The sequence below is a fragment of the Salmo salar genome, chromosome ssa11 (genome assembly GCF_905237065.1).
Source record: "Salmo salar chromosome ssa11, Ssal_v3.1, whole genome shotgun sequence".
Lineage (NCBI taxonomy): Eukaryota > Metazoa > Chordata > Actinopteri > Salmoniformes > Salmonidae > Salmo > Salmo salar.
In genome coordinates, this window is record NC_059452.1 from 44,632,291 (window position 1) to 44,651,347 (window position 19,057).

The following is a 19,057-nucleotide window of genomic DNA, read 5'->3' on the forward strand; positions in this document are numbered from 1 at the left end:
CTGGACAGGATGCTACAACCATAGCAACTACTATGTCATTACTATGTCAAACCCCCTGGACAGGATGCTACAAACCATAGCAACTACTATGTCATAAACCCCCTGGACAGGATGCTAGAAACCATAGCAACCACTATGTAATAACAATGAATGACAAAATGAAGGTCACCTTGTATAAAGCTTGCAGCTGAGGTTGCTTACCTTGGGTGTGTTACAGAGGTAGCGTAACACCTCTCCTATGTACTGGACCACGGTAACGTTGTACTTCCTGCATTCATCCCAGAACTGAGAGGCCGAGAACTTCCTCCTCAGAATGATGGTGGAGCCTGGGATGGACAAATAGAAGAGATGAGGGAGGAACAATGAAAATATCAGTTTTAAGAACCTGCAGGTGATATCGCTTCATATCAACCAATGGCAGACCTGAAATGCTGACAAAACTGTTATGGTAAGTCAGCAGTGTGCATCATCATCATCATCATAAAAAACCCTAACACCCAGGCAGGAACAGGAATGAGCAGGGCAGTGCTCTTATAAATGACCTTGTAATGGCCCTGAGAGCAGAAAAGTTGCCACATATGCTGTGAACCTGTTGTGTTCACTTCAGTACTAAATGTCCCTTAAATATGCACCCGTCAGAGGAAATAGTGCCTTTTTTTTTGTGGACAAAAGAAAGTACTAAGCTGGTACTGCATGTGCATCATAATCAGCTTGGAGTTTTTCCTAACCACATGACCTGACCGGGACATTTCAAATAAAATGTTATTGGTCGCATGCACATCTTCAGCAGATGTTATTGCGGGTGTAGTGAAATGCTTGTGTTCCAAGCTCCAACAGTGCAGTAACATCTAACAATACACAACAATACAAACAAGTCTAAAAAGTAAAAGAATGGAATTAAGAAATATATCAATATTAGGACAAGCAACGCCGAAGTCCCGAGTATATATATATACAGTAAGTTTGTACACACCTACTCATTCAAGGGTTTTTCTTTATTTTTCACAATTTTCTACATTGTAGAATAATAGTGAAGACATCAAAACTATGAAATAACACATATTTAATCATGTACTAAACAAAAAAGTGTTAAACAAATCTATAGCCACCCTTTGCCTTGATGACAGTTTGCACACGCTTGGCATTCTCTCAACCAGCTTCATGAGGTAGTCACCTGGAATGCATTTCAATTAACAGGTGAGCCTTGTTAAAAGTTCATTTGTGGAATTTCTTTCCTTCTTAATGTGTTTGAGCCAATCAGTTGTGTTGTGGGGGGTGGTATACAGAAGATAGCCCTAATTGGTAAAAGACCAAGTCCATATTATGGCAAGAACAGCTCAAATAAGCAAAGAGAAACGACAGTTCATCATTACTTTAAGACATGAAGGTCAGTCAATGCGGAACATTTCTAGAACTTTGAAAGTTTCTTCAAGTGCAGTCGCAAAAACTATCAAGCGCTATGATCAAACTCACGAGGACCGCCATAGAAAAGGAAGACCCAGAGCTACCTCTGCTGCAGAGGATGAGTTCATTGGAGTTACCAGCCTCAGAAATTGCATCCCAAATAAATGATTCACAGAGTTCAAGTAACAGACACATCTCAACATCAACTTTTCAGAAGAGACTGTGTGAATCAAGTCTTCATTGTCAAATTGCTGCAAAGAAACCACTACTTAAGGACACCAATAATAAGAAGAGACTTTCTTGGGCCAAGAAACACGAGCAATGGACATTAGACAGATAGAAATCTGTCCTTTGGTCTGATGAGTCCAAATTTGAGATTTTTATTCTGCAGCGATACGCCATCCTATCTGGTTTCGCTTAGTGGGACTATCATTTGTTTTTCAACAGGACAATGACCCAACCCACCTCCAGGTTGTGTAAGGGCTATTTGACCAAGACGGAGAGTGATGCAGTACTGCATCAGATGACCTGGCCTCCACAATCACCTGACCTCAAACCAATTGAGATGGTTTGGGATGAGTTGGACCGCAGAGAGAAGGAAAAGCATCCAACAAGTGCTCAGTATACAGTATGTGGGAACTCCTTCAAGACTGTTGGAAAAGTATTCCAGGTGAAGCTGATTAAGAGAATGCCAAGAGCGTGAAAAGCTGTCATCAAGGCAAAGGATGATTACTTCGAAGAATCTCAAATATATCAAATATTTTGATTTGTTTAACACTTTGGTTACTACATGTTTCCATATGTGTTATTTCATAGTTTTGATGTCTTCACTATTATTATACAATGTAGAAAATAGTAAAAATAAAGAAAACCCCTTGAATGAGTAGGTGTTCTAAAACTTTTGACCGGCAGTGTATATACAATATGGACAGTATATGGATGGAATATGTAGTATTGCTGAAGAATAGTACATGTACAGCAATAGTTGAATAGGATGGCCTTAACTGGAATACAGTATAAGGGAAAGGAAAGGGGGATACCTAGTCAGTTGTTCAACTGAATGCATTCAACAGATATATACATATGAAGTGGGTAAAACAGTATGTAAACACAGTGCCCAGTGTTCCATTATTACAGTGCCCAGTGTTCCATTATTACAGTGCCCAGTGTTCCATGACTGTGTACATAGGGAAGCAGCCTCTAAGGTGCGTGGTAGAGTAACCGGATGATAGCCAGCTAGTGACAGTGACTAAAGCTCAGTGTAGGGTACTGGGTACGAGACAGATAGTGGTGACTATTTAACAGTCTGATGGTCTTGAGATAGAAGCTGTTTTTCAGTCTGTCGAGCTCAGCTTTGACGCTCCTGTACTGACCTGGCCTTCTGGATGGTAGTGAAGTGAACCGGCCGTGGCTCTGGGGGCCAAGACACATTTCTTCAGCCTCCTGAGGTTGGAGAGGTGTTGTTGCGCCTTCTTCACCACACTGTTTGTATGGGTGGACAAATTCAGATTGTCCGTGATGTGTAAAACGTGAAGCTTTTCACCTTCTCCTGTCGATGCTGTCTCATTTGACATTTTAGTCATTTAGCATCAAACATTAGTTCCCAGAACAATTACAATCAACCCCTGGGCAACCTCCAGGCCCCATTTATACATTAGACCATAACTAGAGCCTTGTTTAGAATCTGTCCTGGTCAGATTACGTGGTGAGGGGAAACTCTGGGCCCCAATCATAGTCTCTAACTAGAGCCTTGTTTAGAATCTGTCCTGGTCAGATTACGTGGTGAGGGGAAACTCTGGGCCCTAATCATAGTCTCTAACTAGAGCCTTGTTTAGAATCTGTCCTGGTCAGATTACGTGGTGAGGGAAAACTCTGGGCCCTAAACATAGTCTCTAACTACAGCCAGGAGCTTTTCCTGGTCGTGTTAAGTGGTGAGGGGGAAAACCTGGGCTGGCTTTAAACCAACCCTGACATTCCAGTTCTCTCAGGCAAGGTAAAAAAGAGGCTGTTTTGTTTTCGCTACAGGATTAAATATCCCTTCAATTAGTACCTCTGCTCTGCTCTGAGGTCAAACAGAGGAGTGAAATTAACTATAGCCCACTTGGAGAACTCAGGAAACCGGTCTCACTAAAAGAGTTGGCATCTCAGATGGCACCCTATTCCCTACATAGTGCATGGGTCTTGGTCAAAAGTAGTGCACTTATAAAGGGAAAAGGGTGCCAGTTGGGACGGAGGAGAAAAGGAAGAAGGGACAGACTAACCCATTTGCTGTTTAGTTTTTTCCGCCCAGTGGCTTTGGCTGTGTTCAGACTACCGGGTTTACGTTCACAAAGACCTCTTTCATCTGATTTCCCATTGGGGGGAGGAGGGGAGTAAATGGCTAAGTAAAGGCTTCAACTAAAAAGGCCAAGCCACATTATTCCCCCCCACCTATCTACTACCTCAATATTAACCCCTACCCACCTACTACCTCAATATTAACCCCTACCCACCTACTACCTCAATATTAACCCCTACCCACCTACTACCTCAATATTACCGCCTTCCCACCTACTACCTCAATATTAACCCCTACCCACCTACTACATTAATATTACCCCCCTACCCACCTACTACCTCAAAACTAACCCCCTGCCCACCTACTACCTCAAAACTAACCCCCAACCCACCTACTACCTCAATATTAATCCCCAACCCACCTACTACCTCAATATTACCCCCTACCCACCTACTACCTCAATATTACCCCCTACCCACCTACTACCTCAATATTACCCCCTACCCACCTACTACCTCAATATTACCCCAACCCACCTACTACCTCAATATTACCCTCTACCCACCCACTACCTCAATATTAAACCCTACCCACCTACTACCTCAATATTAACCTCTCTAGGGTAGGTGGCACCAAATCGTCCCACCTACGCAACAGCCAGTGTAATCCCGTGGCGCGATATTCAAATACCTTAAAAATGCTATTACTTCAATTTCTCAAACATATAACTATTTTACACCATTTTAAAGACAAGACTCTCCTTTATCTAACCACACTGTCCGATTTCAAAAAGGCTTTACAACGAAAGCAAAACATTAGATTATGTCAGCAGAGTACCCAGCCAGAAATAATCAGACACCCATTTTTCAAGCTAGCATATAATGTCACATAAACCCAAACCACAGCTAAATGCAGCACTAACCTTTGATGATCTTCATCAGATGACAACCCTAGGACATTATGTTATACAATACATGCATGTTTTGTTCAATCAAGTTCATATTTATATCAAAAAACAGCTTTTTACATTAGCATGTGACGTTCAGAACTAGCATACCCCCCGCAAACTTCCGGGGAATTTACTAACAATTTACTAAATTACTCACGATAAACATTCACAAAAAGCATAACAATTATTTTAAGAATTATAGATACAGAACTCCTCTATGCACTCGATATGTCCGATTTTAAAATAGCTTTTTGGTGAAAGCACATTTTGCAATATTCTCAGTAGATAGCCCGGCATCACAGGGCTAGCTATTTAGACACCCAGCAAGTTTAGCACTCAGAAAAGTCACATTTACTATAAGAAAAATGTTATTACCTTTGCTGTCTTCGTCAGAATGCACTCCCAGGACTTCTACTTCGATAACAAATGTTGGTTTGGTACCAAATAATCCATCGTTATATCCAAACAGCGGCGTTTTGTTCGTGCGTTCTAGACACTATCCGAAATGGTAAATCAGGGTTACGAGCATGGCGCATTTCGTGACAAAAAATGTCTTAATATTCCATTACCGTACTTCGAAGCATGTCAACCGCTGTTTAAAATCAATTTTTATGCAATTTATCTCGTAAAAAAGCGATAATATTCCGACCGGGAATCTGCGTTTCGGTAAATAGAGGGAAAAAAAGAAAGACGGGGGGCGACCAGTGCATGCGCCTAAGCCCACTGTCCCCTGATCGGCCACTTGACAAAGGCGATAATGTGTTTCAGCCTGGGGCTGGAATGACGACATTCAGCTTTTTCCCGGGCTCTGAGAGCCTATGGGAGCCGTGGGAAGTGTCACGTTACCGCAGAGATCCTTTGTTTTGGAAAGAGATGTCAAAGAAAGCCAATAAATGGTCAGACAGGCCACTTCCTGTAAAGGAATCTCTCAGGTTTTTGCCTGCCATATGAGTTCTGTTATACTCACAGACACCATTCAAACAGTTTTAGAAACTTTAGGGTGTTTTCTATCCATATATAATAAGTATATGCATATTCTAGTTACTGGGTAGGAGTAGTAACCAGATTAAATCGGGTACGTTTTTTATCCGGCGGTGTAAATACTGCCCCCTAGCCCTAAGATAACCCTACCCAACTACTACCTCAAAACTAACCCCAACCCACCTACTACCTCAATATTAACCCCATACCCACTTACTACCTCAATATTAACCCCATACCCACTTACTACCTCAATATTAACCCCATACCCACTTACTACCTCAATATTAACCCCATAACCACATACTACCTCAATATTAACCCCTACCCACCTACTACCTCAATATTAACCCCTACCCACCTACTACCTCAATATTAACCCCTACCCACCTACTACCTCAATATTAACCCCTACCCACCTACTACCTCAATATTAACCCCATACCCACCTACTACCTCAATATTAACCCCATACCCACTTACTACCTCAATATTAACCCCATAACCACATACTACCTCAATATTAACCCCTACCCACCTACTACCTCAATATTAACCCCTACCCACCTACTACCTCAATATTAACCCCTACCCACCTACTACCTTAATATTAACCCCTACCCACCTACTACCTCAATATTAACCCCATACCCACCTACTACCTCAATATTAACCCCTATCCACCTACTACCTCAATATTAACCCCTATCCACCTACTACCTCAATTTTAACCCCACCCACCTACTACCTCGATATTCCCCCTACCCACCTACTACCTCAATACACCCATACCCACCTACTACCTCAATATTACCCCTACCCACCTACTACCTCAATATTAACCCCTACCCACCTACTACCTCAATATTACCCCATACCCACCTACTACCTCAATATTACCCCTAACCCACCAACTACCTCAATATTAACCCCATAAACATCTACTACCTCAATATTAACCCCTACCCACCTACTACCTCAATATTACCCCGTAACCACCTACTACCTCAATATTTAACCCATACCCACTTACTACCTCAATATTAACCCCATACCCACCTACTACCTCATACAATACAATATCACATGTGTATCAAGGATGGCCCACCACCCAGCCAACTTGACACAACTGTGGGAAGCATTGGAGTCAACATGTTTTCAACACCTTGTAGAGTCCATGCCCTGACAAATTGAGGCTGTTCTTAGGGCAAAAGGGGGGTGGGGTGGGGGGTGCAACTCAATATTAGGAAGGTGTTCTTAATGTTTGTGCACTCAGTGTAAACTCACCTGTTATGATGGATCCTTATAAACTCACCTGTTATGATGGATCCTTATAAACTCACCTGTCTCTATGGATCCTATATAAACTCACCTGTATCTATGGATCCTATATAAACTCACCTGTCTCTATGGATCCTATATAAACTCACCTGTCTCTATGGATCCTATATAAACTCACCTGTCTCTATGGATCCTATATAAACTCACCTGTCTCGATGGATCCTATATAAACTCACCTGTCTCGATGGATCCTATATAAACTCACCTGTCTCGATGGATCCTATATAAACTCACCTGTCTCGATGGATCCTATATAAACTCACCTGTCTCGATGGATCCTATATAAACTCACCTGTCTCGATGGATCCTATATAAACTCACCTGTCTCGATGGATCCTATATAAACTCACCTGTCTCGATGGATCCTATATAAACTCACCTCTCTCGATGGATCCTATATAAACTCACCTCTCTCGATGGATCCTATATAAACTCACCTGTCTCGATGGATCCTATATAAACTCACCTGTCTCGATGGATCCTATATAAACTCACCTGTCTCGATGGATCCTATATAAACTCACCTGTCTCGATGGATCCTATATAAACTCACCTGTCTCGATGGATCCTATATAAACACACCTGTCTCGATGGATCCTATATAAACTCACCTGTCTCGATGGATCCTATATAAACTCACCTCTCTCGATGGATCTTATATAAACTCACCTGTCTCTATGGATCCTATATAAACTCACCTGTCTCTATGGATCCTATATAAACTCACCTGTCTCTATGGATCCTATATAAACTCACCTGTTATGATGGATCCTTATAAACTCACCTGTCTCTATGGATCCTATATAAACTCACCTGTCTCTATGGATTCTATATAAACTCACCTGTCTCTATGGATCCTATATAAACTCACCTGTCTCTATGGATCCTATATAAACTCACCTGTCTCTATGGATCCTATATAAACTCACCTGTCTCGATGGATCCTATATAAACTCACCTGTCTCGATGGATCCTATATAAACTCACCTGTCTCGATGGATCCTATATAAACTCACCTGTCTCGATGGATCCTATATAAACTCACCTCTCTCGATGGATCCTATATAAACTCACCTGTCTCGATGGATCCTATATAAACTCACCTGTCTCGATGGATCCTATATAAACTCACCTGTCTCGATGGATCCTATATAAACTCACCTGTCTCGATGGATCCTATATAAACTCACCTGTCTCGATGGATCCTATATAAACTCACCTGTCTCGATGGATCCTATATAAACACACCTGTCTCGATGGATCCTATATAAACTCACCTGTCTCGATGGATCCTATATAAACTCACCTCTCTCGATGGATCTTATATAAACTCACCTGTCTCTATGGATCCTATATAAACTCACCTGTCTCTATGGATCCTATATAAACTCACCTGTCTCTATGGATCCTATATAAACTCACCTGTTTCGATGGATCCTTATAAACTCACCTGTCTCGATGGATCCTATATAAACTCACCTGTCTCTATGGATCCTATATAAACTCACCTGTCTCTATGGATCCTATATAAACTCACCTGTCTCTATGGATCCTATATAAACTCACCTGTCTCGATGGATCCTATATAAACTCACCTGTCTCTATGGATCCTATATAAACTCACCTGTCTCGATGGATCCTATATAAACTCACCTGTCTCGATGGATCCTATATAAACTCACCTGTCTCGATGGATCCTATATAAACTCACCTGTCTCTATGGATCCTATATAAACTCACCTGTCTCTATGGATCCTATATAAACTCACCTGTCTCGATGGATCCTATATAAACTCACCTGTCTCGATGGATCCTATATAAACTCACCTGTCTCTATGGATCCTATATAAACTCACCTGTCTCTATGGATCCTATATAAACTCACCTGTCTCGATGGATCCTATATAAACACACCTGTCTCGATGGATCCTATATAAACTCACCTGTCTCGATGGATCCTATATAAACTCACCTCTCTCTATGGATCCTATACAAACTCACCTGTCTCTATGGATCCTATATAAACTCACCTGTCTCTATGGATCCTATATAAACTCACCTGTCTCTATGGATCCTATATAAACTCACCTGTCTCGATGGATCCTATATAAACTCACCTGTCTCGATGGATCCTATATAAACTCACCTGTCTCGATGGATCCTATACAAACTCACCTGTCTCTATGGATCCTATATAAACTCACCTGTCTCGATGGATCCTATATAAACACACCTGTCTCGATGGATCCTATATAAACTCACCTGTCTCGATGGATCCTATATAAACTCACCTCTCTCTATGGATCCTATACAAACTCACCTGTCTCTATGGATCCTATATAAACTCACCTGTCTCTATGGATCCTATATAAACTCACCTGTCTCGATGGATCCCATGAAGCCGATGAGGAAGCCGGCGGTGTGGTAGAGGGGCAGGTTGAGGTAGATGACATCACCTGGTGTTACACCGGTGGAGTCCAGCACGACCAGGACTGCCAGCAGCCGGTTCTGAGTAATCACTGCTGCTTTAGGCAGACCTACAGGAGTAACAGACAGAGGAGAGAGATGAGTTACAGAAGTAGAATGGGCCCTGGCAGAAGACAGGGGGGGATCATATACAGTGGCTGCTTCAGGCAGAAGACAGGGGGGGATCATATACAGTGGCTGCTTCAGGCAGAAGACAGGAAGGGGATCATATACAGTGGCTGCTTCAGGCAGAAGACAGGGGGTGGGATCATATACACTGGCTGCTTCAGGCAGAAGACAGGGGGTGGGATCATATACACTGGCTGCTTCAGGCAGAAGACAGGGGGGTCATATACAGTGGCTGCTTCAGGCAGAAAACAGGGGGGATCATATACAGTGGCTGCTTCAGGCAGAAGACAGGGGGGATCATATACAGTGGAGGGGTACAGGTGTCCTCCCCCTCACCTGTACCCCTCCCTCTCCCTTCGTCCTCCCCCTCACCTGTACCCCTCCCTCTCCCTTCCCCTCCGTCCTCCCCCTCACCTGTACCACTCCCTCTCCCTTCGTCCTCCCCCTCACCTGTACCACTCCCTCTCCCTTCCCCTACTACCTCCCCCTCACCTGTACCACTCCCTCTCCCTTCCCCTACGTCCTCCCCCTCACCTGTACCGCTCCCTCTCCCTTCCCCTCCGTCCTCCCCCTCACCTGTACCCCTCCCTCTCCCTTCCCCTCCGTATCCCCTTCACCGTATCCCCTTCACCTGTACCCCTCCCTCTCCCTTCCCCTCCGTCCTCCCCCTCACCTGTACCCCTCCCTCTCCCTTCCCCTCCGTATCCCCCTCACCTGTACCCCTCCCTCTTCCCCTCTGTCCTCCCCCTCACCTGTACCCCTCCCTCTCCCTTCCCCTCCGTCCTCCCTCACCTGTGGTCCCAGAGGTGTAGATGTAGACAGCGGGGCTTTTGAAGGTGATGTCTGAGCGGAGGGCCTGAGGGAGAGGTGTGTCCGATGCTTCCTCCACCTGGTCAGAGAACCCCTCCACGCCAGGTGTGTCACACTGTTTTGTCATCAGGTAAACACACACACCCTGCTCCCTCAGGGATGGAAGCACTTCCTCCACCGCTTCCTGCAGCTCTGAGAAAACAACTCAACATTCAATATTTCATCAAAACTCGACTGCAGAGAATTAAAAAAAAAGCTTTTGCCCCCATGTGATTGAATGATCATGTGATTATCATTATCATTTGTGTTCCAATAGGCTATGACAAACGTTTGTCTTTTTCATTCCATCAGTGTGGATGTGCATGTCTCTGATAAACTAATAACAACACCTATTGTCATAATGTAGTAATCTCAACCAGACATGTCTGCCTATGAGGAATTAGCCTCGGGATGAGTTTCTCTGCCTACTGAACCAGTGGTACTGATCACTTACCTTCTGCTGCTATGAGCAGCTTGGCGCTGCAACAGTTGAAGCAGTGCAGCAGAGATCTAGATCTGATGTTATAGTTGAGAAGCGCTACGGGACATCCCAGTTTGGCCAGGGCCAGCCAGGTGAAGATGAAGGCAGGTTCGTTTCCCATAAAAAGAGCCACGGTATCCCCCGGTCGCAGCTTCGAGTGCCTCTGTAAAGCATTGGCTATTTTGTTGCTTCTTCTGTCCGTGTCCAGATACGAATAGGTTTTATTTTCAAACACGATGAACGGTCTGTCGGCATGCGCGACCGACTGCTCCAAAAATCGGTCCAAAACCAAAAATAACGGTTTTCTTCTCCTCCGTAAAACAAACTTCAGCAAAGTACGAACCAAGTTCGCGAGGTAGAATGCATCTTTCCAGAAGTAAGGGAAGAACATTTTAAGAACTAGCGGTGTAATTGCCAAACTGCCAAAAAGGATAGAAACCAAGTACATTGTTGAGCACAACGTCGAGCTCCTATGCTTCTTGGTGAATTGTAGATTCACAGCGTACAGTACTGCCTTTGCGGGCGAGTTTTTTTCTTCCAAATGTGGAATGCCTCAACTCGACCAAACATGTTTTTTTTTCAAGTGAGGGCGTGGCATTGAGCATTTAATAGTGCAGGAGGCCCACGTTTTTCATTCTTTCTTCTGAAATCCCATATTAAACACCCTCTTACAGCTCACAATACACACACAGAGCCGACTCTAGCGTTCTGGGGGCCCTCCACGAGATTTGGTTGACCCCCAACCTCGCAGGCATAACAATTTAGGGGTCCACCTCATGGCTGCGAAGATAACATTTGTGACCGACCGCTTTGAATCGGTCTTATGTAGCAACATTTTACATTGGATAAAAGCAGAGACACAGAGCTACAAAATTGTATATCATACAATGCATCCGATGAACAATGGCAAAGTAATTCTGCTTTGAACGTTGATAAAACTGTAACCTCACTTTTGAGAAAATGGCCTTTGAATGTTTTGGTACCTACTGGAGAGCTCTTCTTTGTCTACACCCATTCAGTATCGCTCACACCCTCTTAAGCTTTAGCTCCACCAATCTCTTTAAGGGTTGATCCGAGCGTTCTGTCCTAACAACAGCAGTCAAGCACACAAGCTAACTGGCTAACAGTTGTCGCAGTATTAAAATGGATGCTTGCAAAATGCATGTAGCTTACCAACCAGGTTCAATGTTAGCTAGCTAACATTAGGCTATAACAAGCAATAATAAGATACACGATTCCATATCTGTTATTTTATAGTTTTGATGTCTTCACTATTATTCTACAATGTAGAAAATAGTAAAAATAAAGAAAAACACTTGAATGAGTAGGTGTGTCCAAATTTTTGACTGGTACTGTATGTCATAATCAACCGATATCTGAGTGAGAGTGACTAACAGTGTCTGAATAGCTTGCCGTGATGGCTGAGCTATGTACTCAGAATATTGATAAATGTGCTTTCTCCGTAAAGCTATTTTAAAATCTGACAGCGGTTGCATCCAGGAGTAGTATATCTATAACTCTTTAAATAATTGTTATATATTTTGTCAACATTTATGATGAGTATTTTGTAAATTGATGTGCATATTCACCGGACGTTTTGGTGGGAATACATTTTCTGAACATCATGCGCCAATGTAAAATGCTGTTTTTGGATATAAATATGAACTTTATCGAACAAAACATACATGTATTGTGTAACATAATGTCATAGGAGTGTCATCTGATGAAGATCGTCAAAGGTTAGTGTTTCATTTAGCTGTGTTTTGGGTTTTATTGACACATGTCCTTGCTTGGAAAATGGCTGTGTGATTATTTTTGTCTATGTACTCTCCTAACATAATGTAATGTTTTGCTTTCGCTGTAAAGCCTTTTTGAAATCGGACAATGGGGTTACATGAAAGAGGCTTCCCTGTGGCTTTGTTGGTAGAGCATGGTGTTTGCACCGCCAGCATGGTGTGTGAAACGCCAGGGTTGTGGGTTCGATTCCCACGGGGGGCCAGTACAAAAAAAATAAAGAATGCATGAAATTAAATGTATGCATTCACTACTGTAAGTTGCTCTGGATAAGAGCATCTGCTAAATGACTCAAATGTAATCTAAAACGAGAAGTGTATCTTTAAAATGGTGTGAAATAGTAGTTTGTTTGAGAAAGTTGATTTATGACATTTTGTTGTTTTTGAATTTGCTGCCCTGATATTTCACTGGCTGTGTCCCGCAGGTGGGACGCTAGCGTCCCACGTAGCCCATAGAAGTTAAGAAGGCCATAGGAAACAGTGAAAGAAGTTCCTACCTTCCTCCCCCTGCTCTCCCCTCTCCTCTAGCTCTTCCCTCTCCTCCAGCTCCCTCCTCTAGCTCTCCCCTCTCTTCTAGCTCTCCCCTCTCCTCTCTAGCTCTCCTCTCTCTCCTCTAGCTCTCCCCTCTCTCCTCTAGCTCTCCCCTCTCTCCTCTATCTCTCCCATCTCTCCTCCAGCTCTCCCCTCTCTCCTCCAGCTCTCCCGCTCTCCTCCAGCTCTCCCCTCTCTCCTCCAGCTCTCCCACTCTCCTCCAGCTCTCCCCTCTCTCCTCCAGCTCTTCCCTCTCTCCTCCAGCTCTCCCCGCTCTCCTCCAGCTCTCCCCTCTCTTCTAGCTCTCCCCTCCCCTCCAGCTCTCCCCTCTCTTCTAGTGCTCCCCTCTCTTCTAGCTCTCCCCTCTCTTCTAGCTCTCCTCTAGCTCTCCCCTCTCTTTTAGCTCTCCCCTCTCTCCCCGCTCTCCTCCAGCTCTCCCCTATCTTCTAGCTCTCCCCTCTCCTCCAGCTCTCCCCTCTCTTCTAGCTCTCCCCTCTCCCCCAGCTCTCTCTTCTAGCTCTCCTCTAGCTCTCCCTGCTCTCCTCCAACTCTCCCCTCTCTTCTAGCTCTCCCCTCTCCCCCAGCTCTCTCTTCTAGCTCTCCTCTAGCTCTCCCTGCTCTCCTCCAACTCTCCCCTCTCTTCTAGCTCTCCCCTCTCCTTCAGCTCTCCCCCCTCTTCTAGCTCTCCCCTATCCTCCAGCTCTCTCTTCTAGCTCTCCTCTAGCTCTCCCCTCTCTCACGCTCTCCTCCAGCTCTCCCCCTCTTCCAGCTCTCCCCTCTCTTCTAGCTCTCCCCTATCCCCCAGCTCTCTCTTCTAGCTCTCCTCTAGCTCTCCCCTCTCTTCTAGCTCTCCCCTCTGTCCCGCTCTCCTCCAGCTCTCCCCTCTCTTCTAGCTCTTCCCTCTCTTCTAGCTCTCCCCTCTCTTCTAGCTCTCCCTGCTCTCCTCCAGCTCTCCCCTCTATTCTAGCTACTTCACCTCTCCTCCAGCTCTCCCCTCTCTTCTAGCTCTTCCCTCTCTTCTAGCTCTCCCCTATCCTCCAGCTCTCTCTTCTAGCTCTCCTCTAGCTCTCCCCTCTCTTCTAGCTCTCCCCTCTCCTCCAGCTCTCCCCTCTCCTCCAGCTATCCCCTCTCTTCTAGCTCTCCCCTCTCTTCTAGCTCTCCCTGCACTCCTCCAGCTCTCCCCTCTCTTCTAGCTCTCTCCTCTCCTCCAGCTCTCCCCTCTATTCTAGCTACTTCACCTCTCCTCCAGCTCTCCCCTCTCTTCTATCTCTCCCCTCTCCTCCAGCTCTCCCCTCTCTTCTAGCTCTCCCCTCTCCTCCAGCTCTCTTTTCTAGCTCTCCTCTAGCTCTCCCCTCTCCTCCAGCTCTCCCCTCTCTTCTAGCTCTCCCCTCTCTTCTAGCTCACCCCTCTCTTCTAGCTCTCCCTGCTCTCCTCCAGCTCTCCCCTCTATTCTAGCTACTTCACCTCTCCTCCAGCTCTCCCCTCTCTTCTAGCTCTCCCCTCTCCTCCAGCTCTCCCCTCTCTTCTAGCTCTCCCCTCTCTTCTAGCTCTCCCCTCTCCTCCAGCTCTCCCCTCTTTTCTAGCTCTCCTCTCTCTCCTCCAGCTCTTCCCTCTCTCCTCCAGCTCTCCCCTCTCCTCTAGTTTTCCCCTCTCCACATTTAGTTGAATTTAAGCAACAGTCTCTAGTCTTTTGTATGAGCAGGTCTAAAAATATCTGCTTCACTTTCCTGCTCATATCAGGTGAGGCAGCAGCGATCAGCCAGCTTCATCCCCTACCAGCCCTCACTCACCTGCTTCTCTCAGTAAACCCCTACCAGCCCTCACTCACCTGCTTCTCTCAGCAAACCCCTACCAGCCCTCACTCACCTGCTTCTCTCAGTAAACCCCTACCAGCCCTCACTCACCTGCTTCTCTCAGCAAACCCCTACCAGCCCTCACTCACCTGCTTCTCTCAGCATCCCCTACCAGCCCTCACTCACCTGCTTCTCTCAACATCCCCTACCTACGTCTCAATTGAGTTGAGGTGGGGTGATTGGGGAGTCCAGGTCATGTGATACAGCACTGCATCACTCTCCTTCTTGGTCAAATAGCCATGCAGTAGTCTGCCTCTACATGCACTGCTTGGATACCTATCAATACAATCTTGCACTTTGACAGGCAAGTAACCAATGCATTCAATGTGGTTGACCTATCTATGTTATCGTAATACATAATTATATAGGGTCCTCCTAGAGCCAAGTTTCATAATTTCATAACTTCCAACTTGTAGTCCATTGGCCTCTATAGCCTCTCATTTCCCTGAATGGAAATCTGCCCAGCTCTGGAAATGTGAGTGTTCAAGCTCCAGCTCTGCCCTGGACCCTATGCACAAGGAGCTTGGCGCTAGTAGTGAGCAGTGGCATGGGAATGATGTGCTTCTCAGATCAGGTTTAAAGCACCATATCATGGCCAGTACAGTACTACGTAGGGTACTTCAAGGAGTGATACTCTACACCTGTAGTACCCTCCATTTTGTTCAACTGTAATGCGTGGGGAAGGGGGGGTTGTCTGTGGATTTGGGCTGTGTCTCAAATGGCACTGTATTCCCTATACTGTATAATGCGCAACTTCTGAACAGGGCCTTTGGGCGCTAGTCAAAGCAGTACGCTATATAGGGAATAGGGCTCTAGGCAAAGTAGTGCACTATATAGGGAATAGGGCTCTAGTCAAAGCAGTACAATATATAGGGAATATGGCTCAAGGCAAAGTATTACACTATATAGGGAATAGGGCTCTAGTCAAAGTTGTACACTATATAGGGAATAGGGCTCAAGTCAAAGTAGTACACTATATAGGGAATATGGTGCCATTTGGGATGCAGTTTGGAAACACTGGACTCAAACCAGAAACATAGCCCAGGGCAATGAGGAGATGCCCATATAAGCAGCTGCGCCAAACAGGCTCAAACCTCTTGGCAGAAGCTGTAGTGGGTTTTACAGGGCAGGGATGTTATACTTTATAGACTCTTGGAAGATTAGCAACCTTTGAAGGCTAAAAGACATCCAAACAAACAAACTAGTAAATTCCCTCAGTGTGTCTGCTCTCTGATGGGAGCAGTAGTGGTGGACAGTACCTGGATGTCAGACTGTCAGCGATAATGTATATGATAGGGAGAGAGCTGGGGACTGTCAGTGATAATGTATATGATAGGGAGAGAGCTGTTGACTGTCCATGTCACGGTCGTCGTAAGGAGTGGACCAAAATGCAGCGGGTATATTGATCATCTTCTTTACTTTATTAACGAGAAGACACTTAAACAAAACCAACGATGAAAACAGTCCAATAAGGTGCACAGACTATACTGGAAACAACCACCCACAAACACAAGTGAAAACAAACCCAACTAAATATGGCCTCCAATTAGAGACAACAACAACCAGCTGCCTCTAATTGGAGGTCATTGACAAAACTAACATAGAAATAGAAAAGCTAGATAAACACATAGAAATAGATAACATAGAACATAAACCAAAAACCCCGAAACACACAAAACAAACACCCCCTGCCATGCCCTGACCAAACTACAATAACAAATAACCCCTTTTACTGGTCAGGATGTGACAGTACCCCCCCCCCAAAGGTGCAGACCCCGAATGCACCTCAAAACAAAAACCCCACAAAAAATAACCCCAAACATAAAGGGAGGGAAGGGAGGGTGGCCACCGTCAATGACGGCTCCCGTGCTACACCCCCCCCCATCCTCCAACTACGGAGGTGGTTCTGGCTCCGGCCTTAGTCCCCATTCTAACCTGCCCACCCCCGCTGAAGGCTCAGGGCTGTAGACCACTGCTGAAGGCTCTGGGCTGAGGTGCGTCGCTGGAGACCTCGGGCTGAGGTGCATCGCTGGAGACCTCGGGCTGAGGTGCGTCGCTGGAGACCTCGGGCTGAGGTGCGTCGCTGCAGACCTCGGGCTGAGGTGCGTCACTGGAGACCTTGGGCTGAGGAGCATCTCTGCAGGCTCCGAACTGTGGGCCGTCTCTGCAGGCTCCGGACTGTGGGCCGTCTCTGCAGGCTCCGGACTGTGGGCCGTCTCTGCAGGCTCCGGACTGTGGGCCATCTCTGCAGGCTCTGGACTGTGGGCCGTCTCTGCAGGCTCCAGACTGTGGGCTGTCTCTGCAGGCTCTGGACCGTGGGCCGTCTCTGCAGGCTCCGGACCGTGGGCCGTCTCTGCAGGCTCCGGACCCTGGGCCGTCTCTGCAGGCTCCGGACTGTAGGCCGTCTCTGCAGGCTCCAGACTGTAGGCAGTCTCTGCCGGTTCCGGACTGTAGGCCGTCTCTGTCGGTTCCGGACTGTAGGACATCGCCGGAAGCACTGGACGGGGAACTGTCGCCGGAAGCTCTGGACGGGGAACTGTCGCCGGAAGCTCTGGACAGGGAACTGTCGCCAGAAGCTCTGGACGGGGAAGTGTCGCCGGAAGCTCTGGACGGGGAACTGTCGCCGGAAGCTCTGGACAGGGACTGTTGCCGGAAGCTCTGGACAGGGAACTGTCGCCGGAAGCTCTGGACTGGAACTGCGCACTGAAGGCCTGATGCGTGGAGCTGGCTTTGGAGGCGCCAGACTATTGACACGCACCTCAGGGCTAGTGCGAGCAGCAGGAACAGGACATACTGGACTGGGCAGGCGCACTAGAGACCTGATGCATGGGGCTGGCTTTGGGGGCGCCAGACTAGTGACATGCACCTCAGGGCTAGTGCGAGGAGCAGGAACAGGACGTACTGGACTGGACAGGCGCACTAGAGGCCTGATGCGTGGGGCTGGCTTTGGAGGCGCCAGAACAGTAACACGCACCACAGGGCTAGTGCGAGGAGCAGGAACAGGATGTACTGGACTGGGCAGGCGCACTAGAGGCCTGATGCGTGGGGCTGGATTTGGAGGCGCCAGAACAGTAACACGCACCACAGGGCTAGTGCGAGGAGCAGGAACAGGACGTACTGGACTGGACAGGTGCACTAGAGGCCTGATGCGTCGGGCTGGCTTTGGAGGCGCCAGAACAGTAACACGCACCACAGGGCTAGTGCGAGGAGCAGGAACAGGATACACTGGATCTTGAAGACGCACTGGAGGTCTAGAGCGCACAGCCTGCACAACACGTCCTGGCTGAGTTGTCACTGTAGCCCTGCACGGGCGGAGTGCTGGCACAGGGCGAACTGGGCTGTGCTGAGGAATGATGGCTGCCGTGCGTAGAGCAGGCGCAGGGTAGCCTGGGCCTAGGAGACGCACTGGTGGACAGATGTGCTGAGCAGGCATACTCCTTCCTGGCTGGATGCCCACTCTAACATGGCACTTGTGGGGTGCTGGTATCGACAGCACCGGACTGTGCGTGCGGATGGGCGAGACCGTGCGCACTTCCGCATAGCACGGTGCTCTCCACGCCAAACGCTCCCCATAATAAGCACGGGGAGTTGGCTCAGGGCTCACCCCTGGCCCAGCCAAACTACCCGTGTGCCCCCCCCAAAAAAGTTTTTGGGGCTGCCTCCTCACCTCCTGAAATGGAGGATATAATGCCTCATACCTCCGTCGCTCTGTCTTTGCTGCCTCCAATTCCTCCTTCGGTCGCTGGTACTCCCCAGCCTGCCTCCAGGGTCCCTTTCCATCTAATATTTCCTCCCAGTAGCTCACCTGCTGCTCCTTCCTCCGCTGCTTGCTCCTTCTTTGGTGGGTGGTTCTGTCACGGTCGTCGTAATGAGTGGACCAAAATGCAGCGGGTATATTGACCATCTTCTTATTTATTGAAGGAAAAAACACTTAAACAAAACAAACGACGAAAACAGTCCAGTAAGGTGCACAGACTATACCGGAAACAAACACCCACAAAC

General features: G+C 46.7%; 1 protein-coding gene across 1 annotated transcript in view; it reads right to left on the bottom strand.

Moving 5' to 3' along the window:
* Positions 1-11,441, bottom strand: part of LOC106594640 (very long-chain acyl-CoA synthetase) — a 29,750-nt gene extending 18,309 nt beyond the window's left edge. Inside the window, exons 1-4 of the mRNA XM_045689646.1 lie at positions 10,852-11,441; positions 10,341-10,550; positions 9,332-9,490; positions 202-326 (exon numbers count right to left, since the gene is read on the bottom strand). Of these exons, the coding sequence (XP_045545602.1) occupies positions 202-326; positions 9,332-9,490; positions 10,341-10,550; positions 10,852-11,326 (969 nt within the window). The 5' untranslated portion in view covers positions 11,327-11,441. The remainder of the gene's footprint in view (positions 1-201; positions 327-9,331; positions 9,491-10,340; positions 10,551-10,851) is intronic.
* Between the last annotated feature and the right edge of the window lie 7,616 nt (positions 11,442-19,057).